The sequence below is a fragment of the Epinephelus lanceolatus genome, chromosome 20, assembly GCF_041903045.1.
Source record: "Epinephelus lanceolatus isolate andai-2023 chromosome 20, ASM4190304v1, whole genome shotgun sequence".
Classification (NCBI taxonomy): Eukaryota; Metazoa; Chordata; class Actinopteri; order Perciformes; family Serranidae; genus Epinephelus; species Epinephelus lanceolatus.
Genome location: NC_135753.1, coordinates 39786398 through 39801458, shown reverse-complemented (window position 1 = coordinate 39801458; position 15061 = coordinate 39786398). Strand labels below are relative to the sequence as shown.

At 43.2% G+C, this 15061-nt stretch overlaps 1 protein-coding gene across 1 annotated transcript; it reads right to left on the bottom strand.

The window, feature by feature from the left end:
- Positions 1-375: 375 nt before the first annotated feature.
- On the bottom strand, positions 376-10624 carry LOC117264301 (protein NLRC3-like). Its single transcript, XM_033638167.2, has 6 exons — positions 10386-10624; positions 9573-9689; positions 6001-6099; positions 2750-2848; positions 2332-2492; positions 376-2216 (listed from the first exon to the last, which is right to left on the bottom strand). Exons 1-6 carry the CDS (start codon positions 10433-10435, stop codon positions 376-378), a joined length of 2367 nt encoding a protein of 788 aa, XP_033494058.2. The 5' UTR covers positions 10436-10624.
- Positions 10625-15061: the final 4437 nt, after the last annotated feature.

Below are 15061 nucleotides of genomic sequence, written 5' to 3'. Positions count from 1 at the left end.
CTTGAACTTGAAGCTTCACACATTTCCATTATTACATTGTTCCCTTACTGACATCGGCCATCTTCTTGTGGCTCTCTATTAGACTTGGATGGTAAATGGACCTGCACTTGTATAGCACTTTTCTAGTCATTTGACAACTCAAGGCGAGGCTACCATAAGAGATGCCACCTGCTACTCAGGGGTTTATAAATTCGTACAATTTGGGGTTCAGTATCTTGCCCAAGGAGACTTTGACATGTGGACCGGAGGAATCGGGGATCGCTGCCACTAAAGGGTGCCTCACTGTGCCGGTATCAGATGCCAAGTGCCACCCATGAAGCACAGGTATTTGACAAGCTGAAAGTGAAGGCTGAATAACAATGTTACAACCTGGACTCACCGAGCCTTTCTGCAGTTCCTCACAGCTGTGATGAGTCTGAGTCGTCCCTCCCATGATGTGTTGTACTTCTCCAGGTCCAACTCATCCAGAACCTCCTCTGACATCTGCAGCATGTAGGCCAGAGCTGAGCAGTGGATCACAGAGAGTTCCTTCTCTAATCTGTTCTCTGACTTCAGGAACTCTTGGATCTCCTGATGAACTGAGTGGTCGTTCATCTCCGTCAGACAGTGGAAGATGTTGATGCTTCTGTCAGGAGAGATAAACTTGGCCTTCATCTCCTTCAGGTTGTTGATGGCTCTCTGGATGATTTCTGGACTGTTGTCTGTCCGACCCAGCAGACCTCCTAACAGTCTGTGGTTGGACTCCAGAGAGAGGCCATGAAGGAAACAAACAAACAGGTCCAGGTGACCATTTTTACTCTCCAGGGATTTCTCCATGGCTCTGCTCAGGAAATCATCCAGAGATGGGTAATGGTCTTCACCATAATCATCATCATCATCATCCTCCTCCTCCTCCTCCTCCTCCCCCCCCAGGAAGTCATCCAGTACCTCTGTCTTCCTGTTGGTGTAACAGTGGAACAGGTAGACTGCAGCCAGAAACTCCTGAACGCTCAGATGAACAAAGCAGTAGACTGTTTTCTGGAAGATCACACACTCTCTTTTGAAGATCTCTGTACAAACTCCTGAGTACATCGAGGCCTCTGTGACATCAAGACCACAGAGCTCCAGGTCTTCTTGGTAGAACATGATGTTTCCTTTCTCCAGCTGTTCAAACGCCAGCCTCCCCAGCTTCAGAAGAACGTCCCTGTCAGCCTCCGTCAGCTCCTGTGGACTCGTCTTGCGTCCCTTAACATACTTTTGCTTCTTCCTCTTTGTCTGAACCAGCAGGAAGTGTGAGTACAGGTCAGTCAGGGTCTTGGGCAGCTCTCCTCTCTGCTCTGTAGTCAACATGTGATCCAGAACTGTAGCAGTGATCCAGCAGAAGACTGGGATTAGACACATGATGTGGAGGCTCCTGGATGTCTTGATGTGTGAGATGATTCTGCTGGACCGCTCTTCATCACTGACTCTCCTCCTGAAGTACTCGTCCTTCTGGGCGTCAGTGAAGCCTCGTACTTCTGTTACCCTGTCAACACGTGCAGGAGGGATCTGATTGGCTGCTGCAGGTCGGGAAGTTATCCAGACCAGAGCCGAGGGAAGCAGATTCCCCTGGATGAGGTTTGTCAACAGCACGTTGACTGATGACTTCTGTGTGACATCAGACACGACCTCATTGTTGTGGAAATCCAGTGACAGTCTGCTTTCATCCAGGCCGTCAAAGATGAACAGAACTTTCCAGACAGCGAGCTCCTCTGCTGTGACCTTCTGTAATGTTGGATGGAAAACATGGAGCAGCTTGAGAAGACTGTACTGCTCATCTTTGATCAAGTTCAGCTCCCTGAACGAAAGCAGAATCACCAGACTGACATCTTGGTTTTCCAAACCCTCGGCCCAGTCCAGAGTGAACTTCAGCACTGAGAAGGTTTTTCCAACGCCAGCGACGCCGTTGGTCAGAACCACTCTGATGTGTCCCTGTTGGTCAGGTAAGGCTTTAAAGATGTGGTGACACTTGATTGGAGTGTCATGGAGGGTCTTCTTCTTGGAAGCTGTCTCCAGCTGCCTCACCTCATGTTGGGTATTAACCTCTTCACTCTGTCCCTCTGTGATGTAGAGCTCAGTGTAGATCCTGTTGAGGAGGGTTCCACTTCCTGTTTCATCACTTCCTTCAGTCACACGTTCACATCTCCTCTTCAGACTGATCTTATGTTCATCTAAAACCTCCTGCAGACCAGCGTCCACTGGAAGAGGAGAAAACGTTGGATTTGAACAGTCAGATCTCACAGTGAATCTAAACTGAAAAACAAATCAAGAAGACAGAGTGTCGTGCTTCAGCAGACAGATGGACAGTCTTACTTTGTACAGTGCTGCTCTGACTGGCTGTCTGCAGCTCAGCTCTTGTTCTGGATCTGTCTTCAATGTGGGACCAGAATGGTTCCACTGGTTCATCAGGAGACTCTCCCTGTCCCCAGTGTCTACAGCTGGTAGAGACTGGATCCCTCAGGACATCCTGACTCCTGTAAATGTTATAGAGACGGTAACGGGTGGATTAAACAATGCAGCTAAAGATCTTTGAAGTTAACAGAGGAAAAACAAGAAAAGCTGTGACAGAGTCAAATCATGATTTACTAAACTTAATGTGGGCATATGTAAAAAGTTCAAAGCTTGCTGACAAAGCGGCGGTATTTGACGACTTCAGAATGAGAATGGCTGGGATCAGAGCTTCATCACTGTCATCATCATCGTCATCATCATCATCGCAGTAGAAACGTACTTTGTGTGTGGGAGCTGATCACTGAAGTACGGAGGTGAGTCTTTGGACCAGTCACTCTTCACAGACAGACGGCTGCTGGCTGAAGACTCAGACCTGATCCTGTGGAGACAACAAAACACTCTTAAGGCTCATTTCTTCTCCTGTTTTGTACGAAAATAGAACATGAACACACTGACACATTAACACATTAACACATTAACACATGAACACAGGAACATGAACACATGAACACACTGACACATTAACACATTAACACATGAACACAGGAACATGAACACATGAACACACTGACACATTAACACATGAACACAGGAACATTAACACATGAACACACTGACACATGAACACATGAACACAGGAACATTAACATATGAACACATTGACACATGAACACATGCAGTGTCAGAAATCAGCAAGGGCCATGGGCCATTTGGCCTGCAATTTATCTAAGAATGCCCCCAGAAGCCATGTTCCGGGGGCCAAAATTGCCCCCAAAGTTTTCGAAACAACTATATATGTATTTATATTTTTAACAGTATTACAATCTGACTTTAAAGTATAATTTTATTTTCATTAAATTAATTTACCATCACGTCTACAACTCATTTTCCAGACATAATCAACGAAATTGCACTGATTACGTGAGAGTAATCTGACAGAGAAGGGGAGGGGGCTTTGCTGTACCATAAGTATAGACTAACCATTTCTTGGGTGATATGTGTCTACACAATGAAAAATTAAGGTAGAATGAATGTTAAATTTTAAATTAACTTACTTCCAGGATTGCATCTAAGGAATTTATAGTAATTTGGCCTTTTTAACAGTAAAAGTAACTGTAACGTGGTGAAACATTAGTACTGCTATCAGTAGATTAATGGTTAAATCATCACATTTAAACTGGTTGAATTATAGGAAATCTGAGTGATATTTTGCAACCATAACTTTATGTAACCCATTATTTATTTCATTTATAGTGGTTTCTACTGAAGAGTGAAGACACTATCTTAGTTGGTTTTGCTTTTCATGTGCTTATTGTTAGAACATAATTACAATTTTTTGATGGCCCCCAAACATTTTGAAAATACCCCCATTTTTTAGACCGTGGGGGCCAAAATTGCCCCCAAAATATTTTGTTAATTTCATACCCTGAACACATGCCTGTGGATATTCTCATTTATCCAGGTCATAGTTATCTCAAGGCAATTGAATCGAACACACCTGGACTTAGTTTTGTCTTAGAAGACGTTTCACCTCTTATCCAAGAAGCTTCATCAGTTCATGCTTGTCTGACTAGGCTGGAACTAGTCTGACAAACTGGTGTGGAAACAACCCAGGTATTTAACCTCTGAGGAGGTCTTCACAAGGCCAATGATGTCACTGGTTCGTTAGTGCTCCAATGGTGAGTCAACGACAGTCGTTGAAACTCCTGCTGCAACGCTGCAATTGGAGTCGTTAGAGTCACATGAGGCCATTTGTGAACGACCGTAGTTTTTAGAAGTTAAGTTGTTAAATCTCCTGGGCAAGGATGAAAGCACAGCATTATAGGTGGGGGATAGGTGGTGTCGCAGACCTCCTCCTCTATTGAGAGATGGCTTTTCCAATTTCACATAGATGGCTTCTTTTACACCTCTTTCAAACCATCGGTCTTGCCTGTCCAAAATGTGCACATTGCTGTCTTCGAAGGAGTGTACTTTCTCTTTGAGGTGTAGATAGACAGCTAAGTCTTGCCCTGACGAGTTAGCCCTTCTATGTTGGGCCATGTGTTTGTTTAGTGGTTGTTTTGTTTCACCAATGTACAAGTCTGGGCATTCCTCACTGCATTGGACAGCGTACACTAGGTTGCTCTTCTGGGTGTGTGGTGTACGGTCTTTTGGGTGTACCAGTCTTTGTCTGAGTGTGTTACTGGGTTTGAAATACACAGGGATGTGGTGTTTGCTGAATATCCTCCTGAGTTTTTCAGATACCCCAGACACATAGGGGATGACCATGTTATTGAGCTTGTTCTTTTCTTCCTCACCCACCTTGTTCTTTCTGGAACAGGCTGCTGATTTCACAAAGGTCCAACTGGGCAACCACAAGTTTTTAGAGCCTCCCTCAGATGTTCATGCTCTTTGCCTTGGGCCTGAGTGCTGGTAGGTACGTTATCAGCTCTGTGTTGAAGGGTCCTGATAACACCTAGTTTGTGTTCCAGTGGGTGGTGAGAATCGAACAGTAAGTATTGGTCTGTGTGAGTGGGTTTCCTGTATACCCCAATGTGGAGGCCTCTGTCCTCTGTAATGTGCACGTCACAATCCAAGAAGGGCAAACCATTCTCCTTAACATCTTCTCTTGTGAACTTGATGTTTCTGTCCACTGAATTGATGTGTTCAGTGACAGCTTGTACCTCTTGAGTTTTGATTTTAACCCATGTGTCATCCACATATCTGAACCAGTGGCTCGGTGCTGTTCCCTCAAAGGAGTTCAATGCTCTGTATTCTACATCCTCCATGTACAGGTTAGCCACAATGGGAGATACCGGTGAGCCAATGGCACAGCCATGTTTCTGTCTGTAAAAATTGCCATTGTATTTGAAATAGGTAGTGCTCAGGCAGAGATCCAGTAGTTGGCATATCTGGTCTGGACTGAGCTTGGTGCTGTCATGGAGGGTGTTGTCATGACTGAACCAAGCTCAGTCCAGACCAGATATGCCAACTACTGGTTTGAAAGAGGCGTAAAAGAAGCCATCTATGTGAAATTGGAAAAGCCATCTCTCAATAGAGGAGGAGGTCTGCGACACCACCTATAATGCTGTCCTTTCATCCTTGCCCAGGAGATTTAACAGCTTAATCTCTGAAAACAATAGTCGTTCACAAATGGCCTCATGTGACTCTAACAACTCCAACGACCATCGTTGACACACCATTGGAGCACTGACGAACCAGTGACATCATTGGCCTTGTGAAGACCTCCCCAGAGGTTAAATACCTGGGTTGTTTCCACACCAGTTTGTCAGACTAGTTCCAGCCTAGTCAGACAAGCGTGAACTGATGAAGCCTCTTGGATAAGAGGTGAAACGTCTTCTAAGACAAAACCAAGTCCAGTTGCGTTCAATTCAATTGCCTTGAGATAACATGAACACATGAACACAGGAACATGAACACATGAAGTTAAATGCTTGCTGACAAAGCAGCGGTATTTGACGGCTTCAGAATGAGAATGGCTGGGATCAGAGCTTCATCATCGTCATCATCATCATCGCAGTAGAAACGTACTTTGTGTGTGGGAGCTGATCACTGAAGTACGGAGGTGAGTCTTTGGACCAGTCACTCTTCACAGACAGACGGCTGCTGGCTGAAGACTCAGACCTGATCCTGTGGAGACAACAAAACACTCTTAAGGCTCATTTCTTCTCCTGTTTTGTACGAAAATAGAGCCGTCCGGGGCATCGGTGGCTTAGTGGTAGAGCAGGTGCCCCATGTACAAGGCTGTTGCCGCAGCGGCCCGGGTTCGACTCCAGCCTGTGGCCCTTTGCTGCATGTCACTCCCTCTCTCCCCCTTTCACACTTGTCTGTCCTGTCAAATAAAGGCAAAAATGCCCCAAAAAATATCTTTAAAAAAAAAAGAAAATAGATCTGTCCCTTTGGAACGTCTCTGCCCTCATACCTCCATGTGTCCTTTATGATGTCATAGATACAGCCAATAGATGGCACTAGAGGGCGGAGTCTAATGTTTCACACAACAACAAAGGAGGCGACAGTGGAGGAGGTCGTGATATTGTACCTTGAAACGCAGACGTCTCTGAGATCATTAAAGGGAAATTTCGGTTTATTTCAACCTGTCTCCTATCGTCCTAAATTTGTTTCAAGTGACTAGTGACATAAAAATAATAGTTAGCATGTTAGCCGTTAGCCTAGATACAGCTGGGGCACATAGTAGCGTCAGACCTGTTAAAACGTAAGTGAACGGGCAGCCTTCAAGTGCAAAGTTAATCCACTAAACAAGCTTTTTTTCCACAAAGACCACCTCATATCGTTAGGATAAATGTCAGAGAACATATAGAAAACGACATGTAAACATGTTGTCTTACCTTACCGGTGTGCTGCCATGTTTGTTTACCATCTAGCTCTGCTTTCCAAAGCGCGGCCGAAATATTGCGAGAACAAGCAGCGATCTCATACCGTGCCTGAAATCCCGCGAGAACATGAGGCAACAGCTGCAAGGCAGAACCGGACAGTAGCCTGAAAAGTTCATTCATTTATTTTATGAAAGATTTATAGAATAATGGCTGACTTTTTGCCAGACTTCGACTTTGTGGAGGAGGAATTTGATTTTGCAGAGTCTGATGGCCGCCCTTATTTATTTGAGCCAGAATACACTGACGAAGAGCTTCGTGAAACTGAAGAACGGAGGAGGAGAGAGAGAGAGGCGCAACAGGTAGAGGACGAGAGAGGAGGAATGGCTGCTGCAAGGCTGCGTAGCTCTGGAGATTGGTGGTGTACCTGTGAATGCTGTGCCCCAGTGCCCACAGAAGAGGAATGCCTCTGTTGCAAGGAATGGGACCGGTTGCAGCCTTATTTTCAAGGTCTGGATGTGACCGAGGACGAGACACCTCCACCTGGAGTAGTATCCAGCTGGGCTTTATCTAGAGCTCGCAAGATATATTTCGGTCACACTTTGGAAAGCAGAGCTAGATGGTAAACAAACATGGCAGCACACCGGTAAGGTAAGACAACACGTTTACATGTCGTTTTCTATATGTTCTCTGACATTTATCCTAACGATATGAGGCAGTCTTTGTGGAAAAAAAGCTTGTTTAGTGGACTAACTTTGCACTTGAAGGTTGCCCGTTCACTTATGTTTTAACAGGTCTGACGCTACTATGCGCCCCGGCTGTATCTAGGCTAACGGCTAACATGCTAACTATTATTTTTATGTCACTAGTCACTTGAAACAAATTTAGAATGATAGGAGACAGGTTGAAATAAACTGAAATTTCCCTTTAAATACATCCTGACACGGTGGCAGAGAATTCTTTTCACTGTATCACCAATTCGTTCTGTTCAGCCGTTATTTAAATCCGTGTCCGTGTCTGTAACAACTAACAACCAGTCTGAGCTACATGTTTGTCTTCAGCAACTGTGTGTTGAACATGTGACCAGAACAAGCAGGGATTTGTTCCTGTTGCCATGGTTACCACTGACATGAGAAACCACAACAGTTTAAATCAGAATTATCAGCAGAGAATGAGGCATAGACTGACAGGTATGTCACTCAGCGTCAGTACATGATATCCCTGTCTTTCCCCGTCTAACTTCAGTTTCAACCTACGTTAGAAAATAAACTGTGAAATATGTATTTAGTCATCAAGGCTGAGAATGTGTTACTGATTTACTGTACTGCCTTTATATCATATAAACACATGGAGTTATTTATATCACTGTGACTGAAGTCTGCTGCTGAATTCAGCTTCATGTTTCACTCACAACAGTTTTTAATAAATCAGAAGTTATGAAAACGTGTAAACTGTGTGGTTAACACAGACGAGCGGAGGATTAACTGGAAACATCACATTTATTCACTTTACATGGAGCTACAGTTAATACTGAGTTATGTCTTAGTGTCTCTTAATAAGTCATCATAAATCATAAATCATCTTTAGAAGGACCAGATATTACCTTAAGCTGCTCGGGACATGTTAACGTTAACTATATTTTAATGGCGTAAGGCAAGCTAATCGTTAGCGTGCTAATCGTTAGTGTGCTAATCGTTAGCGATTGCTCGATTGCTTTGAGATTGCTGAGGTTTGATCACATGAGCCTGTTTGAGCTATAACACGTGGTGTGTTGCACATTTTATTTCCTACTTGGAAAAAAGAACAGAGAACTGTAAACAAACTGTAAACAACCTGTAAACAAACTGTAAACAAACTGTTATCATTAGAAATCACCAGTTTCGGTTCAACGCCGGAAGCTGCACCCATAATTTACTCAAGGTATCATGGGGGCAGGAATAAGGTGGATAGCTTCAGAAAAAAAAGGAAAAAGGTTAAATGTGTAACCAGTGTTCATTTTATTAGGAACACCTGTACATAGATCCAACAGTTGTTGAACTTAAAGGTGTTTCTGTCATTCAGTCTGTCCTCATTAATAGAAACGGGTTGGACATAATAACAGAAACACCTGTCAGTAACAAGAATAAAGGCTGTGCTTCCGTCTGATACTTTCTGACAGATCACGCTGCATCTTTACCACAAACATCTTTAACTGATGTTCAGACTCCACGTTATCAGCCTGGTTACAGCCCCACGCTACATCATAACGTGTCGGCTTGGATCGTAAACAACAACAAGTGTCGTACGTGACAATCCATAGTTTTATGCAGTGTAGTGTGTCATAGTAGACGACAACCGACTCCACGTCTGGGACGCCTCAAGTAACTTAAGTAACTGAAGTGACAAACGTAGGTCAAGTTAAGTACGTACATGAATTAACTGTCAGTTAAAAAACTCAATGTTGACTTTTGGGTTGACATTTAAATAAAGTTTACAGATGGTTTACAAACCAATTTATTATATTGATTAAATTATAACTATAAGGTTGATCTATCTATAACTCTTTAAATGTACAATTTATTAATGATGTTACCGAGTTTTGTTTCAAACTTCATTGTTCTGTACGAGTAGAAAAGCCAGCAAAGCTAACGATAACTAGGCTAGCGGTTCCTTCTGTGGTCGGCCATGTTGTTAACAATCGGCCATGTTGTTAACAATCGGCCATGTTGTTGACAATCGGCCACGTTGTTGACGATCATGTTTAATTGATAAACAAGTCAAAGAGTGTTTTACTGTGTTTGTGACAGATGGCAACTGAAGACTGGACGTGACTCTGTGGACCAGGCTGAAGCTTCCACTGCTCCCTCCTCTTCCTCAGCACGCACGCTCATCATGTGGTCATCAGGCAGTCTGACAAACATGTGAATACATGAACATTAACACATGAGCACACATGAACACATGAACACAGACACATCAACACATTAACATTAACACATGAACACAGGAACATGAACACATGAAGACATTAACACATGAGCACACATGAACACATGAAGACATGAAGACATTAACATTAACACATGAACACAAGAACATGAACACATGAAGACATTAACACATGAACACAGACACATCAACACATTAACACATGAAGACATTAACATTAACACATGAACACAGGAACATGAACACATGAAGACATTAACACATGAACACAGAAACATTAACACATGAACACATGAACAGAGACACATTAACAAATGACACATTAACATTAATACATGGACACAGAATCATGAACACATGAACACATTAACAAATTAGCATTAATACATGAACACAGGAACATGAACACATTAACATTAGCACATGAACACAGTAACATGAACACCAGAACACAGGAACGTGAACACATGAACACAGTAACATGAACACATGAGAGTAGAGCCGCAGTTCTCTAAATGAGTGAATCATTTGAAATATCAGATCAGTGAACAAACAGGAAGTACTTTTCCCTTTAGACATGAACACATGAGAACAACATGAGGACACAAACAACATGATGCAACAAGGTGATGACATCATGTTAATGAAACCTCCAACCTGAGACTGTGCTGACAGGAATCAGAGGAACAAGAATCATGTGCAGTCATCAGTTACCTTCCTCTTCTTCTTCTTCTTCTTCTTCTTCTTCCTCTTCTTCTTCTTCTGTTTCTGTTTTTTTGTATGCTGCTACAGTTTTATCTTCGTGGTGACCAGATTCAGAGGAAGCAAGTTTTAAAGTGAGAGGAAGTGAATTAGAGTTCAGAGACAGAGAGAGCATGGCAGGAAACAGAGAGTGAACCAGGAAGAGGGAGGGACCAGAGTCCAGAAGGGCGGGTCTACACCATGAAGTGATGATGAGGGAGAGCTGCAGCGAAGCTACTCTGTGCCTGAGGACGTCTGCACAGCTGTCAGAATGAAAAGCAAAGGGGGCGGGGCTGGTCACAGAGTATTCACCTACAGAAACAATGGAGACAGAAGAGAAGTAAACAGCCATCAGTAAATATTAAATCTGACAATAAAGTCTCGTCTCCAGCGTGTCCTCTGTCATGTCATGTCCTTTGAGTGTGTCATCACAGCTGGCTGTGTCCAATAATCTGTGTTGTCTTTTGATCTGGACACATGGGACGGCGGCCCTGTGCTCACACTGGGAGCTCTTCATTAGTTTTGAGATGGTTCAACTGTTCCAATAAAGAGCTGCTCCTGTCATCTGATGAGTTGGACTGAGACACACAGTGATTCACAACTGATGACCTGCAGAACCAAATGTCACTTCACTTCATTACAACTACGTTATTACTGTTATTATTATTATTATTATTATTATTATGTAAAATGCCATTGGCCTGTGCTAACAATGTTAGCATGTTGTATTTGTAGGGGAAACATGTCCAGTCTGAGGCAGTTCATTTGTCAGTGAACCTTGTGAGCTGTGATAGAGCTGAACTTTGTAACATAACCTTTGTTAAATATTGCTGTTGCTCCCAGACACACACCGCACAGGTATATGATGTATTAGGGGACGTCCTCAGGTGGACATGTTGTGACCAGTCATATGTCTTACTGTCAGGGGGGACAATAGTTTGACACTTACAGGACCTGTACGAATCAGAGACAGACACTAAACTGGAACTCCTGAAAAGTGACGACGTCAGTGAGTCGTCAGAATTATATCAGAGTAACTGCACTTTCTCAACTGGAACAGTTTGATCCTTTCAAACAAACAAACAACAAACAAACAAACAGTGTATCTGACAGAATCAGCTCTGTGAGACCTCACTGTTAGGACCTGCTCCTGGATCAACATCCCACATCACATTCCTGGGGCAACACTGCAATCAACCAATCACAGCCCTCTGACATCATCAGCGTGCTGCTCCTGAGCTTATGGTGCGTTCCAGAAAACCCGTAACACGTGTTTTCACAACCTGTAACCCCTGAAAGTGCACTGGAACGGCAGTCAAACCCGTAACTTCCCACCCGTGAACTCGTACCAGATCGATGTACTCCCAGTTACGCTTTCTGACGTCACACAGCCCTCTAAACCAATTACCTTACTCCTCTAAACAACAATGGCAGCCCTACGGATGCGGTGTTGATGCAGGTGATACACAGTGAGAAATAGACATAAAATAACCCTAATGTTAACGCATTATTGGCAGCCGCTCTAGCAGCTGGTTTCCAGTGCAAGAATAAATCAATACAAAATACATTTCCAAACACACAGATAACATAAAATAAAAAGTATAATAGCATCTGTGACCTTATGCGCCGTTTCTCCTCCTCCGTTTCACTCAAATGAGCAAGGAGCAGGCACCTTTGGCGATAGAAATAATGGGGAAGCACAAACATACGGTTCGCCATGTTCAACGTTAAACAGGAAGTAACTGGCAGTTTGCCGTAACTTTCCTGGAACGCTACAAAGTCGTAACTCGTGACTTGAAGTCGTGACTTACGAGTTCAAAAGCCTGCCTGGAATGCACCATTACTTCAACATTCCTTTCAGCACTAAGCTAGTTTTTTTTCTCAACGTGAAGTTAGCACAATTAAACAAAATCCTCAGATACACTGAGCAAAAACCTTGTAAGCTACTGCAGGGTTAGCCAGTTACCTTGCTACCAAGGTTGGCTGTGCTAACAAGTACACTTGCTGATAAACTAGAATATCAGCGTGTTAGCTTGCTAACCAGGTTGGATATGCTAACGAGTAAGCTTGCTGATAAAATAGAATATTAGCAAATTAGCTTGCCAACCAGGTTGGCTACAGTAACAAGTAAACTTTCCAATAAACTATAATATTAGTGAGTTTGCTTCCTACCAAGGTTGGCTATGCTAACAAGTAAACTTGCCAATAAGCTAGTTAGCTATTACCTATTAGTAGTTAACAGTTATCTAGTAGCAGTTAGCTGTTAGTAGTTAGCAGTTAGATAGTAGCAGTTAGCTGTTAGCTATTAGTAGTTAGCAGTTATCTAGTAGCAGTTAGCTGTTAGCTATTAGTAGTTAGCAGTTATCTAGTAGCAGTTAGCTGTTAGCTATTAGTAGCCGTTATCTAGTAGCAGTTAGCTGTTAGTAGTTAGCCGTTATCTAGTAGCAATGTCAATGTCAATGTAAAGTTTATTTGTATAGCACATTTAAAAGCCTAAGGCCAACCAAAGTGCTTTACAAGATGAAATCATAAGCACCAGTAAACAGTACAAGCAGAAACAGTACAAAGCAGAGAGGTAGAAGAAAACAAAACAAAACAAGACACAACAACAGGTGACTCAACTCAGCCAAAAGCCAGGGTAAACAGGTGGTTTTTAAGACGTGTTTTAAAAATAGAGAGGCTAGTCGCAGACTGCACAGACAGAGGCAAAGCGTTCCACAGTGTGGAAGCCGCCACTGCAAAGGCTCAATCTCCTCTAGATTTTAAGAGGGATCGAGGAATGTCCAGAACTAACTGGTCAGCTGACCTCAGGGCTCTGGAGGGTCGATGCACCTTAATAAGGTCGGATAAATATTCAGGGGCCAGACCATACAGAGACTTAAACACAAATAAAAGAATCTTAAAATCAATCCTGTATCTAACCGGAAGCCAGTGAAGCGAAGAGAGCACTGTTGTTATGTGCTCATATTTCTTTGTCCCGGTAAGGAGACGAGCTGCTGCATTCTGCACGAGCTGTAGACGGTTAAGCCCTGATTGGCCGATGCCGACGTACAGGGAATTACAATAATCTAAGCGTGATGAAATGAACGCATGGATAACCTTTTCTAGATCAGCCCTTCTTAGATAAGGTTTGACTTTGGCTAGGAGCCGAAGCTGAAAAAAGCTAGTCTTAACCACAGAGCTGACCTGCTTGTCCAATTTAAAAGCCCCATCAATAATCACACCTAGGTTTCTGGCCTGGGAACCTATATAGGGTGCTAGTGGGCCAAGGGAGCTGGCAAGAAGCTGGACAAGGTCAGGACGACCAAACTGGACAATCTCCATTTTGTTTTCATTTAATTTTAAGAAATTTAGGTCCATCCATGTTTTAATGTCCCTCATGCAATTAAACACAGCATAGAGGGATTCCTTGGAGGGGACCTTTAATGGCAAGTACACCTGCACATCATCAGCAAAACAAAGAAAAGGAATACCATGCTTCCTAAATATCGACCCCAGGGGTAGCATATACAAGGAGAACAGTAGAGGGCCTAGAACTGACCCCTGGGGAACCCCACAGGTCAGAGGGGCCACAGAGGAGGAAATCTGCCCCAACTGCACACAGAAGGATCTATCAGCAAGGTAAGATTTAAACCACTCCAGAGCTGAGCCTTTAATGCCCACACAGTGCTGGAAACGTGACAGGAGAATAGTGTGATCCACTGTATCGAACGCCGCTGTGAGATCTAATAAAATTAAAAAGGCACAGTTACCAGAATCAAGGTTTAAAAGAAGATCATTAAAAACTTTTAAAAGAGCTGTCTCAGTACTGTGAAGAGGCTTAAAACCAGACTGAAGCAATTCACCAATGTTGGCCTGATCTAAAAATTCTTGGAGTTGGTTAAAAACAACCTTCTCTAAAACCTTGGAAAGAAACTGAAGTTTAGAGATTGGCCTGAAATTAGAAAGAACCAAGGGATCCAGATTTTTCTTTTTTAAAAGAGGCTGCACCATGGCATGTTTGAAGGAGGATGGAACACATCCAGAGCTGAGACACAGATTTATAAGAAACAAGATAAAAGACCCAACTGAGCTGAAAACCTTTTTAAACAAACGGGATGGATTGCTGTCAGATGGGCAGTTAGCAGGGCAAAGATGTTCGACTATTTCAGTGAGTGCAGAAAGTGAGACAGGCTTAAACTGGTGAAAAGCAGCTGAGCTTGCTGTAGGAATTGAGGGGTCCTGGGCAGGCTGAGGGAGTTGGGGTCTAAGAGCCGAAATCTTATTGACAAAAAATTGCAAAAAGTCCTTACACAGAGAAGAAGATGGTTCAACAGAGACATCATCACAAGGGTTCACAAGTGAATCAAATACACTGAAAAGAACCTGAGGTTTGTGAGCGTTGTTGGAGACAAGTGAGGAAAAATATTCAGCTTTAGCAGCTTTAACAGCCTGCTGATAATTAAGAAGGCAAACGCGTAGGAGATCCCGAGAAATCTGGACATTATCCTTTTTCCACTTTCTCTCCGCTTGTCTACATGCGCGTCTGAGCGCACAAGTGGACTCATTTAGCCAGCAGTTATCTAGTAGCAGTTAGCTGTTAGCTATTAGTA

Coding starts and splice junctions, on each gene's coding strand:
- LOC117264301 (XM_033638167.2), bottom strand. CDS start 10,435: ATGACTGCACATGATTCTTGTTCCTCTGATTCCTGTCAGCACAGTCTC. Junction 9,690..10,385: donor TCCTGTCAGCACAGTCTCAG/GTTGGAGGTTTC, acceptor CATGTTTGTCAG/ACTGCCTGATGACCACATGA. Junction 2,493..2,749: donor GATCAGCTCCCACACACAAA/GTACGTTTCTAC, acceptor TAACATTTACAG/GAGTCAGGATGTCCTGAGGG.